Source organism: Panthera pardus, unplaced genomic scaffold (genome assembly GCF_024362965.1).
Source record: "Panthera pardus isolate Hobbes unplaced genomic scaffold, ASM2436296v1 HiC_scaffold_8, whole genome shotgun sequence".
Lineage (NCBI taxonomy): Eukaryota > Metazoa > Chordata > Mammalia > Carnivora > Felidae > Panthera > Panthera pardus.
The window spans coordinates 155421213-155442431 of NW_026527013.1; the positions used below are offsets into that span (position 1 = coordinate 155421213).

Genomic DNA, 21219 nt, shown 5'->3' on the forward strand with positions numbered 1-21219 from the left:
CTGTCACTCTCTCTCTCAAAAACAAATAAACATTAAAAAATAAAAAAAACCCAACTATATACTGCCTACAAGAAACTCATTTTATACCTGAAAACACCTGCAGATTGAAAGTGAGGGGGTGGAGAAACATTTATCATGTAAATGGAGGTCAAAAGAAAGCACAGAGTAACAATATTTATATCAGACCAGCTAAACTTTAAAACAAAGACTGTTACAACATAAAAGAAGGGTACTATATAATAGTAAAGGGGACAATCTAACAAGATCTAATAATTATAAATATTTATGCCTCCAACATGAAAACACCCAAATATGTAAAAGTTAATAACAAGCATAAAGGAACTGATTGATAATAACACAATAATAGTAGGGGACTTTAACACCCCACTTACATCAATGGATAGAGCATCTAAACATAAAATAGACAAGAAAACAGTGGCTTTGAATGACACTGGACCAGATGGACATAACATATATTCAGAACATTCCATCCTAAACCAGCAGAATACACATTCTTTTCAAGTGCACATGGAAAATTCTCCAGAATAGGTCTCAAGTTAGGTCATAAAACAGGCCTCAATAAATACTAAAAAGATTGAAATCATACGGTATACCTTTTTTTGACCACAACATTATGAACCTAGAATTCAACCACAAGAAAATTTGTGAAGACTACAAATGCATGGAAGTTAAACTACATGCTACTAAAACTGAACCAGGAAATCAAAGAAGAAATTTTAAAAATATATGGAAACACATAAAAATGAAAACACCACAGTCCAAAACATTGGGATACAGCAAAAGCAGTCCTAAGAGGGAAATATGTAGCAATACAGGTCTACGTCAAGAAGCAAAAGAAATCTCAAATAAACAACCTAACCTTACACCTAAAGGAGCTAGAAGAAGAACAACAAACAAAGCCTAAAGCCAGCAGAAGGAAGGAAATTACAAAGATTAGAGCAGAAGTAAAGGATGTAGAAACTAAAAAACAAAACAAAACAATAGAACAGATGAATGAAACCAGGAGTTGGTTCTTTGAAAAAATTAATAAAATTGATAATTAATAAAATCACAAATGAGAGAGGAGAAATAACAACCAGCATCACAGAAATACAAACAATTATAAGAGCATATTATGAAAAACTATGCAAACAAATTGGATAACCTAGAAGAAATGGATAAATTCCTAGAAACATATAAACTACCAAAACTGAAATAGGAATCAACATTCAGAAATCTGTTGCATTTCTATATACCAGTAATGAGGCAGCAGAAAGAGAAATTAAGGAATCAGTCCCATTTACAACTGCACCAAAACCCTTAAGATACCTAAGATAAACCAAACCAAAGAGGTGAAAGACCTGTACTCTGAAAACTATAAAACACTGATGAAAGAAATTAAAGATGACACAAAGAAACAGACATTCCATGCTCATGGATTGGAAGAAAAATATTATTAAAATGTCTATACTACCCAAAGCAATCTACGCATTTATTGCAATCCTTATCAAAATATCAATAGCATTTCTCATAGAACTCGAACAAAGAATCCTAAAATCCCACAAAAGACCTGAATAGCCAAAGCAATCTTGAAAAAAAAAAAAAAAACCATTCAAAATGGATTAAAGACCTAAATGTGAGACCTGAAGCCATAAAAATGGTCTTTGACATTGGCAATAGCAACTTTTTTCTAGATATGTCCCCTGAGGCAAGGGAAACAAAGGTAAACATAAACTATAGGGGCTTCATAAAATAAAAAGGATCTGCACAGTGAAGGAAATAATCAACAAAAGTAAAAGGCAGTCTACTGAATGGGAGAAAATATTTGCAAATGACATACCTGATAAAGGGTTAGTACTCAAAATATATAAAGAACTTATAAAACTCAGTACCCCCCAAAATGAATAATCCAATTAAAAAATGGGCAGAAGACATAAGTAGACATTTGTCAGAAGAAGACATACAGATGGCCAACAGATACATGAAGAGATGCTCAACATCACTCATCAGACAAGTGCAACTCAAAACCACAATGAGATCACCTCACATGTGTCAGAATGGCTAAAATCAAAAACACAATAAACAAGTGTTGGGTGAGGATGTGGGAAAAAAAGAACTCTCTTATACTGCTGGTGGGAATGCAAACTGGTACAGTCACTGTGGAAACCAGTATGGAGGTTCCTCAAAAAGTTAAAAACAGAACTACCCTGTGATCTAGCAAATCTGCTAATTGAAAGGAATACATGCACCCCAATGTTTATAGCAGCATTACCTACCATAGCCAAACTATGGAAGCAATCCAAGTATCCATTGACCAATAAATGGATAAAGAAGATGTGATATATATTCACAATGGAATATTACTCAGCCATAAAAAAGAATGAAATCTTGCCATATGCAATGATGTTGATAGAGCTAGAGAGTATTATGCCAAATGAAATAAGTTAGAGAAAGACAAATACCATGATTTCACTCGTGTGGTATTTAAAAAACAAAGCAAACAAGCAAAGAGGAAAAAAGAGAGGCAAACCAAGAAACAGACTCTTAACTATAGAGAACAAACTGATGGTTACCGGAAGAGAGGTGGGCGGGGGGATGGATGAAATAGGTGATAAGGACGAAGGAGTGCACTTGTTGTGATGGGCGCTGGGTGTTGTGTGGAAGTGTTAAATTACTATATTGTACACTCAGAACTAACAGCACTGTATATTAACTAACTGGAATTAAAATAAAAACTTAAAAAATAGTTTTCTATTTTCCTGCTGTTCCTAAACTGGAGAAAACAGGATTTAATCTGCTTTGTTGTACCCATCAACCAAATGGCACCAAGAACACAGCAATAATGAAAATAGTGAGGTGTTTTTTTTTTTTTTCTTTATGCAGTGGGAAGAACACACTCCAGAGAACCTCAGAAGTGCCCCAGATGGGAGGGGCATCTTACAGGGTTTGAGCTTATGCTGGATAATTTTGAAGATGGACTTAGAGAAATGGGATCAGTTCAGAATTGGGTTTCTCAAAAGTTTTTTTTAAGGAAGTGGAGGATTAAAATAGAGCTGTCACTGATAATAGCAATAATGCAAAGAAAAGACGTATCAGTTAATATCTGATGTTTAGTCATTTTGGGGATCATGAAAGGGCTTTTGTCTTTGTCTCGTTTTGAACATTGTTTTGCACTTTCTCAACATTAAAATATACTTGAAGCTGAATTAGTAAGAAATAACATTTACTGAACACACATTTTACATGAAACATTCTTCCAAACAATTTACATATATTACCACATTTATTTCTCACAGAAACCCTAGGAAAGAAGTTGTTATGATCTCACTGTACAAGTAAGGAAATTAACATAGGGATCTACATAATTTGTTTAAGTCCATACTACTAAGGATACAGCCCGAATTTGAATCAAGGCATCTGTTTCCAGAGGATAAGTAGTGTACTATATTTCAGTGTCTGTATAGAGTATCTCTCCCTATATTCTTTTGCCAGAATTAAAGTTTTATTTTTAATTATTTTTTTTTTCCTGCAGGAGTTATGATGACTGGTCTCAGAGTGTCCCTGTAGTCAACCAGTAGGAAAAATCAGGGAGCTATAGGAAAGGCTGCATTGCTTGACTGTGGATACAGCCAAGAATCCTTAAGCCTTTGGAAGTTTAGAAATGAGCTAAGTCACTCTGGAAAGCAGCAAACTGGGTGAGGAGAGGCAGGGAGGTCCTGTAGAAGAGAAGTGCATAAATGGGATTTGGAATCACATGGACTGAAGTCTGAATCCTTGAACCAACCATCATTCACTGGTCATATGACCTCGTGTGCTAATTTTATTTAAATAAAAAAATTGAATACAGTTGACACACAACATTACAGGTCTACAGCATAGTGATTCAGTGATTCCACAAGTTTATACATTATACTATGCTCACCATAATTATAGTTACCATCTGGCACCATACTAGCTTTGAGAATATCATGGACTGTATTCCCATGACTTATTCATTCTATAGAAACTTGTGCCCATTTTTTCCATCCCCTCATCCCCCTGCCCTCTGTTAACCATCAGTTTGTTCTCTGTATTTATAGGCCTATTTCTCTTTTTTGTTTGTTTATTTATCAGATTTTTTTAGATTCCACGTATGTGGTATTTGTCTTTCTCAGTCTGACATATTTCACTTTGCATAATACCCTCTAGGTCTATTCATATCATTGCAAATGGCACGATCACATCCTTTTTTATGGCTGCCTAATATTCCATTATATTGTCTATCTTGAGAAAGAACAACAAAGCTGGAGACCTCGCAATTCCAGGTTTCAAGTCGTACTACAAAGCTGTATAGTAAAACAGTATGGTACTGCCACAAAAACACATAGATCACTGGAACAGAATAGAGAGCCCAGAAATAAACCCATGATTATATGGTCAATTAATCTATGACAAAGAAGACTAGAATATTCAATGTGGAAAAGACACTCTCTTCAATAAATTCTTAATCTGTAAGATAATATAAAATTTATACACCCTATAGTTTTTTTTCCTGTGAAAAATAAAAAAAAATTAAAAAGTACATAAAGTACTTTAATACAGTGTTTTGTACAGTGTGGTTCTCTAGTACCATAGAGTAGGGGCTAAGTGATTAATAAGTGGTAAATATTTATATTAACTGATACCAGCATTCTGAAATCTCTATAAGCACCTTGAGTTCTCTTTAGTCGGCCAGTTTATATCCCTTGATTCTCTTCTCTCTGTCTTCCAGGTGGTGTTTCATTTGTTAGTGAAGACATAGAAGGGTTAAATCACCTTCTCTACTTATTTTACCTGAATTCCAGTTATCGGTCCTGTGTGGGGACTCTGATTGCCCCTCAGTGGGTGTTGACGGCTGCACACTGCTTCTTACCGTAAGTGATGGGGATCCATCCACTCTGTTCCAAGGCTCCGAGGCTGGGCCTCTGCACTTCTTGTGGGAATTCTAAAAACTTTGTGGTTAAGAAATTCTAGGACTATCATGGTAAAAGGGAGTTCAGCTACTCAGATACAGCTTGACTAAGGAATGTTCCACATTCTTATGTTTGACATGTCCCAAAAGGAAAAGTAATACGGTGTAATATGATACCTTACGTCTAGGTAAAAATAACCTTGCAGGTCACTCTTTTTTTAAAAAAATATTTATTTATTTATTTTTGAGAGAGAGAGATAAAGAGTGATCAGGGGAGGGGCAGAGAGAGAGGGAGACAATCCCAAGCAGGCTCTGCACTGTCAGCACAGAGCCCGTTGTGGGGCTTGATCTCACCAACTGTGAGATCATGACCTGAGCAGAAATCAAGAGTCGATGCTCAACTGACTGAGCCACCCAGGCACCCTGACCTTGCAAATCATTCTTAATGTTTTTAAGATTCATCCAAAATGTTAGGGATATGATTATATTTCATTTTTCATTACAGTATAATATTTAAATGTGACTATCACAATTTGTTCATTCTTTTCTTGGTAGACATTTGAGTTATTTCTAGGTTTCTGCTATTGTGAATGGTTACTGTAATCATAGTTGTACCATGTACCTTGGAAGGTATTCTCATGTGTATATCTGCAATACACACACACATATAGATGTATATATATACACATATACATACATACATATCGGTATATCTGCAGCAATATCTCCTGGATGTCATAGAGGATGCAAATGTTCACTTTACACATACTCCAGCAATTTATAAGCATTTTCCAGCATTGAGTATTGTCCAACTTTTTTATTATTTTGCTGATTGTGTTAAATTTCTTGTTATGCTCATAATTTTATTATCTTTATTAGTAGCGATGATTGGCTTATTTTTTTCTCTTCCTCGTCCTTCTCCATCCTCCTCCTTCTGCTATTAATATTTCTTCTGGGAAATATTCTTTCATGTTTTTTGAACATTTTGTGACTTTTCAAAAAAAATTGCTTTGTAGAACTTCTATAAATGCCCTAGATAGAACTCTTTTGTCAATTACGTATGTTGAAAATATCTTCTTTGTGGCTTGATCTTCTCTTTAATGGTGTATTTTGATTAATAAGAGCTCTTCATTTGACTATAATATGATTTAACACTTAAGTTATCAATCTTTATTTGTGGTTGTTGGGTATTGTGACTGGTTGAAAATATTCTTTATGACATCAAGATCAGAAAGATATTTCTTTAAGGTTATTTCTAGAGATTCTAAAGACTTGATTTTATATTTAAGTATTTATATCATTTGGAACTGATTTTTGTGAATGCTGTGAAGTAGGGATCCAGTTTTGTTGTTTTTAACATAGTAAGCTAAATATCCACATGTCATTTATCTAATGGTCTCTTCTTTCTCCAACCACCTGCAACACCACTTCTGACATCTATCAAAATTCTTTATTTTTGCATGGGTCTGTTTTGGGTCTCTCTGTCTCTGTACTGCTCCTTTGGGTTATTTATTATAGACCAATTCCACAGTGTCTTAAAAATTATGACTTTATTATAATTTGTGATGTCTGATAGGATAGGCTAACCATGTTTTTATTTATCAGGAACACTTAGGTATTCTTTTAAATAACTTTTCAAGCTTTATGAAAAACTCTTGTGATTTATTTGGAATTGCTTTAGCTCTTTGTATCAGCTGGGGAGAATTGATATTTTTCTGATATTGATTATTCCCAGCCATGGATCTGGCATATCTCTCCACTTATTTAGCTTTCCCTTTAATGCGTTTCAAGAAATTTATTTTATCTGAATACATGTCTTGCACATATCTTATTAAATTTATTCTTAAAGTGCTTTATATTTTGCTATTATATTTTAATTGATGTACTTTCAGAAAATTATATTTTCTACTTGTTAGTGATGATGGAAATGTAATTGGTGTTCATAAATTGATCTAATGGCTTGTTGCTTTGTTATATTCTCCTACTGTTTCTAGAATTTATATATATGTTCCTGTGGATTTTCTATTTGCCATCTTTGAAAAGGGCCATTTTCATTATTATTTTAATTCTAAATAATTTTTAAAAATTTCCTCATGATTAAATCTTTCATTCATAAGTTTAGAATATGGAGGGGTAAATTTTGAGGGATAACTTTCCAAATTAAAAAAAATTCTTTGGGTTCTAGTTTAATTGTTTTTGTGGTCAGAGAGTGTGATCTATGTGATACTAATTCTTTGAAAAGAATTGGGACTTGCTTTTCAGACCAGTATCAGGTCAATTTTTGCAACCCCCCATGTTATGAAAGAATGTATACTTTCTAATTTTAGGGTAGAAGTCTCTCTATATATCAAACTTCAATTGTGTAGTTTAAGTCTTTGGTATCCTTACTATTTTTTTTTCTTAATAAATCAGTAATTGAGAGATTTAAGTTGAAATATTCTTCTGTATTAGTAGAGCAAAATAGTCCTATAACTTTATTACTTTTTTAAAAAATATTTTTTAGGGTATTTTATTAAATATATGTAAATTTAGGTACATTTATAATGTAGGTACTTTGTGTACATTCCCAATAAATCAAGGCTATTACTGTATGTCATTACTCTCATATAGATAATATTGTTTGTCTTAGAGCCTATTTATCAGATATTAACATGCCAATCCTGGTTGGTTGTTTGGTTGGTTAGTATTGTCCTGGTATATCATTTTACGTCTTTACTTTTCTGCCTTTCTGTATCTTTTTTATTTAAACACATCTCTTAATTTACATATAGCAGGATTTCTAAAAATACAGTTTGTAATTTCTGTCTTTTAACTGGTGAGTTTAGGCCATTTGTATTTATTTTGATTATTATTATACTCAGACTTGTTTCTACCTATTTTGAATTTCTACTCTTTATATTTGTGTGAAAATGCTTTTGCCCTTTTACTTAATATTTTAGATACCTTTTAATTCTTATTTCATTTTTGTTGTCGAATATACACATGTCCTATTCTTTATAAATTTTAATATGGAAATTTAATGTAACAGAATTCAAAGTTAAACAATATCTGAATGTCTTCCTTATACCCCTTCTTCATTATGGTCCATCCATATCCCTCAGAGGCAACCACTATTCTCTTGTTTTTCCACCATAGTTTAGTTTTACATGTCATAGAGCTGCCTTAAACTGAAATGCACTCACTATAATTTGCCTGAATCATCTATTTATCATAAATTCTTTAAAATATAAGATTCTGGGGCGCCTGGGTGGCTCGGTCGGTTGAGCGTCCGGCTTCGGCTCAGGTCATGATCTCGAGGTCTGTGAGTTCTAGCCCCGCGTCGGGCTCTGTGCTGACAGCTCAGAGCCTGGAGCCTGTTTCAGATTCTGTGTCTCCCTCTCTCTCTGCACCCCCCCCCCCACCCCGTTCATGCTCTGTCTCTCTCTGTCTCAAAAATAAATAAATGTTAAAAAAAATTTAAAAACAAAAATAAAATAAAATAAGATATAAGATTCTGCAATTACTTATAAATATATTTTATGATAAGTCACAAAATTTCTTAACAGAAGGAAAAAAGAGAAATAGAGGAAGGATAAAATATTAGAGGGCACTGGTTTTAGTTATTAAATCAACACTATAAACATGAATGACTTTCCTTCAGCAAGAAAGGAGAGTAATCTTAGAAACAGAAAAAGCCAATTTGACACACAAGATACACAAGAGAGTTGCTAAAACTGATTTAAACAAGTTTGTTTATTTATTTTGAGAGAGAGAGAGAGCACATGCATGGGAGGGGCAGAGACAGAGAGGGAGACAGAGAGAAACCCAAGCAGGCTCCGCACTGTCAGTGTGGAGCCTGATGTGGGGCTTGAACCCATGAACCGTGAGATCATGCACTGAGCCAAAATCAAGAATTGGACGCCTAACTGACTGAACCACCCAGGTTCAGTTGTAGAAGTTGTATAATTTAAGTTGTATAATTAAAACACCAGTACTCCTTAATTCCCAAGGTATGGAAATGGAGGGACGAGGCTCATTAAGTGATCTCTCATTTAGAAAGATAAAAGAGAAAGAATCTTATCATGAAGGCTTCTTTCCTTTTTGTTCTAATGTATCTGTCAAATGAACAACCTTGCACCTGTCAAAAGTTCCTCTGAGGGCAACTGTACTTTCTTATTGTCCTTGGGGAATTATGCCAACTGGAGAGCTATCACATGAATTTAAACACAAAGCATGTGTTTGGTACAAAGAACCAAATAGACTAAGATGATCCAATGAGAACTATAACAGTCAGTTACGATACCCTGGCCAAAGACCAGTCATCCCCATCTAAGCACCTAGCAGAATCCTTCACTTCAAGCAGATGAAACTAAGTGTGGTAGTTCTCAGGAACACAACAAAACTAAGGAAAGTCCTTATAATGTATAATACCTTGTAAAAGCGAGCCAAAGCAAAATTTATTTAAAGGATGCTGCTCTGATGAGATCTTTTAAACTTGTCAGTCCTTGGGATTGACTGAAGAATGAATTTATCAGGCCTATTTCTGTCCTCTCTCTTTAGACTTTATCTGATAACTGTCCATAAGGCGACAAAGACAGACTGAGAGACAAATGGTACTGTTGTTAGGAGACAATATAAACTTAGCATTTGGGAGCTCAACAACAACAAAAATTGATGCTCAGTACCAGTGTGGTACCTATCTCACTGCTGGCGCTAGAGAAATCCCTGAGTGACTGACTCAGGGGCCTCACAGGAGTGCCCTGTTCTGAATTTCGGGTTAAAAAAATTTTTTTTTAACATTTATTCATTTATGAGAGACAGAGAGCACAAGCAGGGGAGGGGCAAAGAGAGAGGGAGACACAGAATCCAAAGCAGCCTCCAGGCTCCGAGCTGTCAGCACAGAGACCAACGCGGGGCTCGAACTCACAAGCTGTGAGATCATGACCTGAGCCAAAGTCAGACGCTTAGCTGACTGAGCCACCCAGGTGCCCCTGAATTTAGGGTTTTGAGCCATGTTAGCGAGAGTGGATCTCAACTGGATCTCAGTGGAAAACCAGGATCTTTGACTACTGTTTTCCCAAAGATCTACCAGAAGACCCTGTTAATCCAGCAGTTTTGATAGACATGAGTAAAGCATAGTATATTCAGGTGATCCTCCATACCTTTAAAATATTTAACCTCTCGAAGCTGTTACTCATTTCCTCTTTACAGTTTCACATTTCCTGTTTCCCCCAACTCCCAAAGAAGCCTCCCTAACAGAACCTACTACTTTCATAAAAGCCTTGACTATCCATTTGCATGCTTCTTTCTGCTGTTTCTAGGTCTTGAATTGGAGCTTCTCTCGAGAATTATGCTAAGAGTAGAGCCCAAGCCATTGCACTGCTTAACTCCTGGAGGCACCATCCCCATTATAGTCTATGTGAATGGTAACCCATTGACTTGTATAGTGCATCACCTGCATGACCCCATGTGGCACCTACATATAAAAGATCAAATGGACAGGGGCACTGGGTGGCTCAGTCATTTGAGCGTCTGACTTTGGCTCAGGTTGTGATCTCATGGTTTGTGGGTTCGAGCCCTGTGTCAGCCTCTGTGCCAATAGCTCAGAGCCTGGAGCCTGTTTTGGATTCTGTGTCTCCTTCTCTCTCTGCCCCTCCCCTGCTCGTGCCCTCTCTCTCTCAAAAATAAATAAACATTAAAAAATTTAAAAAAAAAAAGATCAAATGGGCAAACATGAGAGGAAAAGATTAAATGGGTTACTATAGAAGGAAATTGTGTGTGTGTGGGGGGGGGGTGGGGGGCAGTGATTAGCCTTGTGACCTGTGAGTGTCAATCCTTTTTTTTTTCTTTTTCATTTTCCAGAGATCTTTGGGTCATCTTTCATGATAGTTCTGCAAATCTTCGAGACTTTCATGGGGAGATTTTACCTTATGAGAAGATCATTATTCACCCAAACTTCACTGCCACCTCTCCTAAAAATGACCTCATGCTGATAAAGTTGTCTGTACCTTTCACTTTCTTCTCCACCAATATGTTTCAGTTGCCTACTCTCAAGAATGCAGTTAAAGATTGCTTGATTCACACCTGGTTACAGACTAAAGACTTTATTGGTGAGTGACTATCAAAAAGAAGAGATAGTTCTTGGATATATTCACATCTTCAAGATCTCTGAGGAATTAGGGGAAGGAATTGGAACTTAGAGGCCTAGTGTCAGATTTCTAAGCCTGTGTGGAAAACTAGAAATGGCATGAGCGGTATTGGCTTTCTACAGAAGAGATGATCTTTTGGGCCTTGAGAATCGATTCCTAGATCAAGGTGTTACATGTGTGTATCCCATTGGCACACCCTGCAGGGACTGGAACTCAGGGATCTATGTTTGAGTATTGGTTCTACCATTCATTGTAGGTTTATGAACAAATTCTTTAACTTCTTTGGATCTTAATTTGCAAATTGGTAAAAAATCCTACTTTCCCTTGACCTAACAGGAGTGATATTGTTATCAATCACAATGATAATGACTACCATTTGCTGATCGCTGATTACCTACCAAGCACTAAGCATACTATAGATATTATACAGTCATCATCACATATCATGTAGATACGTTTTCTTGGGATTAATACCTTATAAAAGAGGAAACTAAGACTTTGGGAAATTAATTATCCAAGATCATGAACTTGGTGATGACAGAGCTTGGATTCAGATCTTGTTTGATGTGTGGAGTATCTTCTCACCAACCATCCCTTGATGCTGATCATCTTTCAGAGATGATAAACAGAGCAGGAGGATGTGTTTGACCCATGGTGTGTTCCATCAGTTCTTCTGCAGTCCATTCTTACTGAGAAGAAGGCTTGAAGGAGAAGGAGGTAGGATGCCTTATGAAAAGGCAAACTGGAATGAAAGTCTCCTTTATTTCTTGTGCTTAGGAAATTCACATAGTAAGCTGCAAAGTGTCACGGCTCAATTGAACTTTAATGTAAACTGCAAAAAAATACTGGGTGAAAAACTCCTTGAAGACATGTTCTGTATGGGACCCACGCTAGGAAGTCAGGATCACTGCCAGGTAAGTCTTCTTACCTCATTTGTGCATAAACTCAGTCTCTGTGTCTCTCCTCCTTCATCGAGGGTCCATCTCGATTTTTCAGTAGGCTAGGAGCTCAGAGAATAAGGGGCTAAAGAATGATCACTCTTCTCCCCCCTGTGATAGAGACAAGAGAAATAGATTTTCGAGGAGTGGAAAGCTGTCTTCCAGATAGTTCTTTGAAATATCTGTCTAGGGGCGCCTGGGTGGCGCAGTCGGTTAAGCGTCCGACTTCAGCCAGGTCACGATCTCGCGGTCCCTGAGTTCGAGCCCCGCGTCAGGCTCTGGGCTGATGGCTCGGAGCCTGGAGCCTGTTTCCGATTCTGTGTCTCCCTCTCTCTCTGCCCCTCCCCCGTTCATGCTCTGTCTCTCTCTGTCCCAAAAATAAAAAAAAAAAAAAAAAAAACAAAAAAAAAAAACGTTGAAATATCTGTCTAGGGATGAGTGGGAGGTATAAGGGTAGTTAGTGCATTGGAAAGAAGCTTTCATACTAGATTCTTATATCCTGGACCCCTTTGCATGGCAAATATAGTGGCTTTCATTTTTGTTCAGGTATGAAATCTCAGGTGGTAAGGAAGTTCTCATTCCTGTACTCTATCTGGCAGGTGGTCACAGCTGCACCAGCCATATGTGGCGGTGAATTACAAGGGATTTTGTCTTGGGAAACCGGATGTATTCTAACAGGATACATTGTTGTCTTCACTGACCTACACAGCTACGTGCCATGGATCAAGAACATTATTTCTACAAAATAAGCTGATGTAGAGCTCCACTGATACCCTTACCTCCCAGCTGATCCACGGCAACCACATTATGTATCACAGTCCCAGTCTTTCCTAGGATCTAGGCTTGATTGGAGTTTCAAAAGAGATCATTGATGATTCCTGGGTGTTGGCATGACTCTAGTCTTTCTTTTTATTTTATTTTTTTTAACATTTATTAATTTTTGAGAGACAGAGAGAGCATGAGTGGGGGAATGACACAGAGAGAGCGAGACACAATCTGAAGCAGGCTGCAAGCTCCGAGCTGTCAGCACAGAACCCAGCCTGGGGGTCCAACTCATGGAGCACGAGATCATGACCTGAGCTGAAGTCAGTTGCTTCACTGACTGAGCCACCCAGGCACTCCTAGTATCTCTTTTTAAATGTTATTTATTTTTGAGAGAGAGCGCATGTGTGAGAGAGAGCAGGGGAGGGACAGAGAGAGAGGGAGACAGAGAATCCAAAGCAGGCTCTGTGCTGTCCAGCGCAAAGCCCTATGTGGGTCTCCAACCCACAAATTGTGAGATTATGACCTGAACTGAAGTCAGACACTCAACCGACTGAGCCACCCAGGCACCCTGACTCTAGTCTCTTTAATGTTCCTAACACTGAAAACATGAATGCTGGCCTCAAGAAGTGGAGTTCACCCAGGAAGCTTTTGGGATCCTACCAATTCAGATATTTCTGTTAAAATACTCCCTGCCATATCTTAAGAACACAAAAAACGAGTGGAAATGAGGGATAATAACTACCAAGAGTTTATTTGGGCGAAGTGTAAACCACATAGCTGAGCAGTAATTTGCCAAAAGTTGGTCAGATGATTAGCAATTTTTCTAATGACCAAGTGTCTCCTGGGTATGTGTATGTGTGTGTGTGTGTGTGTGCACGTTTGTGTGTACAGGTGGTGCAGTTAGTTTCCATTAGTTACTTGAAAGATCTATAGAATTCAAGTTTGCCTAGGTTTACTGAGGCCACCCAAAGGTCTTTGTAATATTTGGAATAAGGATTTCTGTATTTTGAACTATAGCTGTTATGAATATTCATAAATGATGATAGATGAGGTTTTTTTTCCAGGACATTTTCCTTCCAGTTTACTGCTTTTTATTTAAAATCACACATATTTCTTAAAGGGGTACAAAGTGGTGGAATTCATGAGGATTTTGCCTTGGAGTTTTCATACATGCCCCTGAATACAACCTTCTATACGACGTGTGAATTCATGAGCACACACTTCCATCCACAAGCACACTCAAAAAACACTTGTCATTCCAAAAATGTGTTCTCTACATATTATTTTTCTTTAGTGCATGATAGATTAAACTGATTTTAAACTAAAGCCTATCTATTTTCATATAAAATATTGACTCTTCAAGAAATTTGTGCCTGAAATGTGAAATGCATTTTTGTTTTTCCCATGCTGTGAAATGTTGGGATTTCCTAAAATTCAAATTGCCACCCAGTTGATTAAATCACATACTTTTCCAAAGATTCAGAAAACTAAAATAGTTTTCTTTTTAAGGCTCTTATGGGGATCAGAGATAATGTGGGAAACGTTTTGTATGCAGAGGAATAGTATAGGGATTGGCAGCAGTTAGTACTTTTGACAGTTTCCACCTGTTTCACCCTTTTGCCTATTTAATTCCTACTACTCCATGTTGCTAACGATCCTTTTCGCCTTTATCATATGCCAGGCTGTCTATTGTCATCAGCCGGCTGAACTAGTTGCAACTGAACTTTTTACTGAGATGATCTTCCTAACAACCTACCCTGATTCCTGTCCTTTGTTTTTTTTTCTTGCCTCTTACCTAGAGCTCTTACTGTCTCCATTCCACTGCAGTTGTTCTAGGCTGAATCGGATGTTTTAATTATAAGCCTTTCCTTATTGATTAGGTCATAAATCCTTCCATTATTGGGCATTTTTACTTCTTTATATTTTCTGGACTTGAGTTTTCCTTGTATGAGTTTTCCTTCTCTCCATCTCATCTCACTCCTCAATTTGAAAAGGAAAAGGTAAGTCTGTCTCTCCAGCTGTGTCTGTCTGTCTGTCTGTCTATCTATCTATCTATCTATCTACCGATCTATCCATCTAATCAACATCTCATCATCATCTGTTTGTCTAACCGAGACTGGGCTGTTTGTCGCATGACTAATTTTTGGAGTGTGCAAATATGTTTCTAATTATCCTGCCAATTTCACCTAAATTCCAATTCTGCATATGACTGATTCCAAAGACTATTTTAAGTTAGTTTACCAAGAATTTCACGTGTCACATCCACCTTCCCCTCCTGACATTCCCACCAACCACTGCTCATTTCCTTTCTGGTTCCTTATTCTCTCGTACATGGGCTGGAGCTAATGCTCCATGACCTTCTCTGTAGCTTAAGTACATTGCAGTAAAATGGATCCCTGATACCAACCAACAGATTTCAGTATAGTAAATGGAGAATAGGGACAGGAATGCTTGCCCTGTTTGATCAAGTGGATGGCTCTTCTCTGCACTCTGGTTTCCCATCTTATCTCCAAGCTTGTGATTCAATCATGTCTGACCTTCAGCTCAGGAGGAGAGGGATCACCTCTTGGGTACATAATTTTATTTATATATTACTTCAAAGATCCTTTCTGAATTCATGTGTCTATGTTACATATTTGGCTTCTATTTACCCCTCACTTATTTATTCATCTTAGACCCATTCCAGCTTCCTGGGGAGTTCATTCAGAAATCTGTTTCTGGGTCTTCGTTTCTATTGTTTCCCTGGGTAAACTATTGTAACCTCACCATACTTGCCGACCACTTAATGCTTCTGGCATCACAGTTTTTCTTCCTCAGTCCATGTCCTTCTTTGGAGGAGATTGATATCCAGTTTCAGTAGACTGTGGTTCAGTTCTTAGCCTCGAATTGACAAACTATAAATTTGGGAAATCAATGAGCTTTGATTTTTAGATTGGCTTTATGTATAAAACAAAAAGAGTTAGACTGGATGATCTCAGTAGCGGACACTGTAACTGCCCTCCCACAGTCCTCTCCACCCCTCCTCTGTTAGGTCACAGTCATCCCCTAGGGTGCAGTCTGACCTAAACTTATCAGTGAGCTCCCTGTGTCTGGCTCAGGGATGGATATATGATGCAATTTGGCTTATGAAACATCAGTGTCTTAATGTTCAGTGTTGAGATAACATTGTAATGAGCTCTGTTGAGACCTTGTGTGGGCAGTGTGGCAGGCGAATGAGACATCAGAATTGCTGCTGTCGGGGAAGCTGCCTAAGGATCACATGCATTCACAGAGGAGGTTGAAACAAGAGAATGGCCCAGAAATGTAGCTGTAGCTGAAGTCCTGATTAAACCATTCCAGAATTTAAGTCTTTTCTCTGGATAGTTTTAGTAATATAATCTACTACTAAATTCCTTTCAGTGTTTAGGACAATTTGAGTTGGGCTTTCTGTTGCTATAATTAAAAACATATCCAGGGATACAGTTTCCAAGTCCCTTCTGTCTCTGCTATCAATCTAGACTAATGTGTGCTAAATGCCCGGTGTATCCATTCTTACTAATTTTCAGAAATACCTGTGGGCTCATTTTTATTAGACACAAACATTCTGCATCTTCTCAAATTTTTAGTTTTATTCATTATAGTCAGAAAATACACTTTGAATGATTTCAGTCTTTGTAACCTTATTGAGACTTGTGGGCTAACGTGACCTATCTTGGATAATGTTCTGTGTGCACTTGAGAAGAAAGTGTATTCTCTGCTTTTGTTGGGTGGAGTGAACTCTGTTTGTTAGGCCTAGTTAGTTTATTTTATTGTTCAAGTATTCTATTTCCTTACTAATCTTCTGTTTACATGTTTTACTGAAAGTGACATAATGAAGTTCTTCCTTCAATTTTGTTAATATTTGCTTCATATAATGTGGGTCTTTGTTGTTTGGAACATATATAATCATTTTTTTTGCTAAACTGAATTTTTTATTAATGTATAATGTCTTTTGTCTCTTGCAACAGTTTTTGACTGAAAGTCTATTTTGTCTGATATTAGTATAGTTACTTTAGCTCTCTTTTGGTTAGTATTTATATGGAGTATCTTCTTCTGTCTGTTCAACCTATTTGTGTCTTTGGATCTAAAGTGAATTTCATGTAGCTTATGAAAGAAATTGAAGGATACACAAAGAAATGGAAAAATATTCCATGCTTAAAGATTGGAATAACAAATATTGTTAAAATTTCAATACTATCCAAAGCAATCAACACATTCAGTGCAATCCCTACCAAAATAGCACCAGCATTCTTCACAGAGCTAGAACAAACAACCCTAAAATTTGTATGGAACCACAAAAGACCCCAAATGGCCAAAGTAATGTTGGAAAAGAAAACTAAAGCTGGAAGCATCCAAATATCAGACTTATAACCTGTATTACAAAGCTGTAATCATCAAGACAGATGGTATTGGCATAAAAACAGACACATAGATCAATGGAACAGAATAGAGAACCCAGAAATGGACCCACAAATACATGGTCAACTAATCTTCAACAAAACAGGAAAGAGTATCCAGTGGAAAAAAGACAGTCTCTTTAGCAAATGGTGCTGGGAGCACTGGACAACAACATGCAGAATGAAACTAGACCACTGTCTTACACCGTACACAAAAATAAATCCAAAATGGGTGAAAGACCTAAACGTGAGACAGGAAACCATCAAAGTCCTAGAGAAGAAAACAGGCAGCAACCTCTTTGACCTAGGCTGCAGCAACTTCTCACTTGACATGTTTCCAGAGGCAAGGGAAACAAAAGCAAAAGTGATCTGTTGGGACCTCATTGAGATAAAAAGCTTCTAGGGGTGTCTTGGTGGCTCAGTTAAGCATGCCACTTCAGCTCAGGTCATGATCTCATGGTTTGTGAGTTTGAGCCCTGCATCCGGCTCTGTGCTGACAGCTAAGAGCGTGGAGCCTGCTTCAGATTCTCTCTCTCTCTCTCTCTCTCTCTCTCTCTCTCTCTCTGCCCCTCCCCCACTCACACTCTGTCTGTCTCTCTTAAAAATGAATAAACATTAAAAAATTAAAAGATAAAAAGCTTCTGCACAGCAAATGAAACAATCAATAAAACTAAAGGCAAACAACAGAATGGGAGAAGATATTTGCAAATGACATATCGCATAAAGGGTTAGTATCTAAAATCTATAAAGAACTTATCAAACTCAACACCCAAAAAACAAATAATCCAGTGAAGAAATGGACAGAAGACATGAATAGACACTTTTCCAAAGAAGACATCCAGATTACTAACAGACACATGAAAAGATGCTCAACACCACTCATCATCAGGGAAATACAAATCAAAGCCACAATGAGATACCACCTCACACCTGTCAGAATGGTTAAAATTAACAACTCAGAAAATAGCAGATGTTGGTGAGGATGTGGAGAAAGGGGATCCCTATTGCACTGTTCATGGGAATGCAAACTGGTGTTGCCACTCTGGGAAACAATGTGGAGGTTCCTCAAAAAATTAAAAATAGAACTACTGTATGACAGCAATTGCACTACAAGGAATTTATCCAAAGGACAAACATGCTGATTTGAAGGGGCACATGCACCCCAATGTTTATAGCAGCACTATCAACAACAACCATTGGAAAGAGCCCAAATGTCCATCAACTGATGAATGGATTAAGAAGATGTGGTACACACACACACACACACACACACACACACACTGGAATACTACTTGGCAATTAAAAAGAATGAAATCTTGCCATTTGCAACAACATGGATGCTATTGGAGGGTATTATGCTAAACAAAATAAGTCATAGAAAGAAAGATACCACATGATCTCATTCATATGTAGAAGTTGAGAAACTTAACAGATGAACATAGGGGAAGGGAAGAAAAAACAAGATAAAAACAAAGAGGGAGGCAAATCATAAGAGACTCTTAAACACAGAGGGTTGATGAGAGGGGTGAATGGGGGGATCGGTTAAACGGGTTATAGTCATCATAGAGGGCACTGTTTGGGATCAGCACTGGTTGTCATATGTAAGAGATGAATCACTGGGTTCTACTCTGAAGCCAAGACTACACTGTATGTTAATTAACTTGAGAATAAAAAAAAATAAGTAAAGGGAGTTTCATGTAGACAGCGTACACAAAGGCTCATTTAAAAAAATTCCTGCTAGTCTCTGTATTTTGATTGAAGAATTTAATCCATTTTACATTGAAAGTAGTTGCTGATAAGCAAGGACTTCTGTAATTTTGCTGTTTGTTTTGTGCAAGTCTTAGACTTTTCTGTTTTCATTTTCTTCATTCCTTTATTTCCTTCATTACTGTCTTCTGTTTTGTTGTGTTGATTTTTCTTGCACTAAACTGATTCCCTTATATTTTCCTTCTGTGTATATATTTTTAGCTATTTTCTTTCTGTGATTATATTTAACATCCTAAATTTATAACATGTAGTTTGAATTGATACCAACTTTACTTTAGTAGCATACAAAAACTCTGTTCTATATAGCACTATTCCCCTTTATATGTTGTCAAAAGTTACATAATTATACATTATTTGCCCAATAAAATGGATTTATACTATTTTATGCATTTGTATTTTAAATTATGTATAAAATGAAATGTGGAGTTACAAAAACCAAAAATACAATAAAGCTGGCTTTAGTATTAGCCCATTAGTTATCTTTAGTGGCGATCTTTATATTTTTATTTTCAAGTTACTGTCTGTTGTTCTTTGATTTCAAACTGAAGTATTTCCTTTAGCATTTCATTTAGGACAAGTCTACTGGCAACAGACTCTCTCAGCTTTTATTTATCCAGAATTATCTTCATTTCTCACTCATTTTTGAAGGACAGTTTTGCTGGATTCAGAATTTTTTGGTTGACATTTTTTTCTTTCAGCACTTTAAATATGCCACCCCACTGCCCTCTGTCCTATATAATTTTTTATGAAAATTTGGCTGTTAATCTTCTGAGAATTCCTTGTACGTGAAAAGGTGCTTCTCTCTTGCTGCTTTCAGATTGTCCCTTGTCTTTGTCTTTTTACTGATTATAATGTGCCTTGATGTGGATCTGAGTTTATCCTACATAAAGCAAAAGATTAGGGTCTTCTCAGGTCTTTTCTGAGCATGCATCTTTCCCTGTACATGGGTGTGGTTTTTAAGTTCCCCGGTGTATGTAGCTGCTTTTAAATTCCTTAATTTCCCAAAGACACTTACCCCAACTTTCCCTTTGAGTCTTTAGATGGTCTATTGTATGTCTCAACAGTAACTTTTCTTGCCCCACATCTGCTCTGCTTCCTCAGGGACTGAGGTCCCACAATGAGAATGCAGATTGCCATTTTCAAGACTTCTGCCAGGCTAGAAAGAGTGTGGGCAAGGGTAAATGAAAATACCACAAAGCTTTCCTAGCATTTTCAATTTTCTTTTTCTTGAACCAGTGTTTCCATGGTTGCTATAAATCTTTTAATGTTTTCCAGAGTTCTGACACAGTTTTGACAGTTTCTGCTTGTTTTCTATGGTTTCTGTGGAGGGACAATAGCTTAGGGCTGCCTGTCCACCATTTTGCTCACATTATTACTCATCTCTGGCATGTGAGTTTTTGCTTTATGTCTTGAATTGTTTTTGGTGTCTTCTACTTGGGGGTGTCAAGGCTCTGTAGGGCAAATGTAATCAGGCAGATGCACAGAAGAGAGCAGGGTCTGGTTTGAACTGGTTTGTGGTAACCAGGACTTGGAGCCTGGGAGGAGGGCAGCCTGCAGGCCGAGAAACTTCCAACAAGGGAGATTTCAAGTTCGGCCTCTAAAAAAACTTTCAAGAGTTCTAAAATTTGATTAACCTCAGGGGATAAGGGCTGAAAGTTTCTCTGGGTTTCCCTTGACTGCATCAGATTTGGTTCCTCAGTGCATAACCCTTCTTGGGGACAATGAAGAGTAGGAAAGAAGGAGAGAGAAAGTCAGAGGGAGATAGTTGGCTTCCATAGCACTATTATTACTGGACTTTTCCCTAAGTTCTTGTGTGAATACAGTTTTCTCTTGCACTGAGAATGAGAACAGCAGCAGCTTTCTTTGGGCCACACAGCACTAGTCAGGCAGGAGGAAGCCTGGGCTGATCCCTGGAGAGCTGTAGAACATTCCAGTTCAGTTTCTTTCTCTGGAGGTGAGTGTCTGCCAGGGTTCCCCTCTGTAAAGGAGAGAGCAAAAGAGGATCAGCATGGGAAGTTCTGGGCCTAGATGCTCTCTAGAACAAGGACATCTACAGCAGAATGGATGACCTCATCTTCAAATCTGCCATGCACAGCAGAGAGCAGATTTGACCTGACTCAGTGCTGGGCATAGGCATAGACCCTTGCTCTTGTCAGGACACTCTTCTATCCTTTGATTGTATCTGGTCCTGGCTAAACAAAAATTATGGAAGGAGACTTCCGCTAATAAGTCTGTTCTTGATCCTTGTCACCCAACTGTCATTTCCAAAGGGATCT

General features: G+C 37.4%; 1 protein-coding gene and 1 long non-coding RNA gene across 4 annotated transcripts in view; one reads left to right on the plus strand and one right to left on the minus strand.

Moving 5' to 3' along the window:
• Window positions 1-21219, plus strand: part of LOC109269133 (serine protease 58-like) — a 94612-nt gene that overhangs the window by 6235 nt on the left and 67158 nt on the right. For 2 of the 3 annotated variants that reach the window (XR_008420393.1, XM_053897558.1), the window contains exons 2-4: window positions 4751-4892; window positions 10772-11019; window positions 11836-11972. Coding sequence is in view for 2 of the 3 variants with exons in the window: in XM_053897558.1 (XP_053753533.1) it covers window positions 4751-4892; window positions 10772-11019; window positions 11836-11972 (527 nt within the window). In the remaining variant the exon portion in view is untranslated. Of the gene's footprint in view, window positions 1-4750; window positions 4893-10771; window positions 11020-11835; window positions 11973-12595; window positions 12891-21219 lie in introns of those variants that run through there. The other variant, XM_053897557.1, reaches the window with a different exon arrangement.
• On the minus strand, window positions 11863-15758 carry LOC109269135 (uncharacterized). The gene is made up of 2 exons (XR_002080967.2): window positions 15528-15758; window positions 11863-12107 (listed from the first exon to the last, which is right to left on the minus strand). It is a non-coding gene; the product is annotated as an uncharacterized LOC109269135 (long non-coding RNA).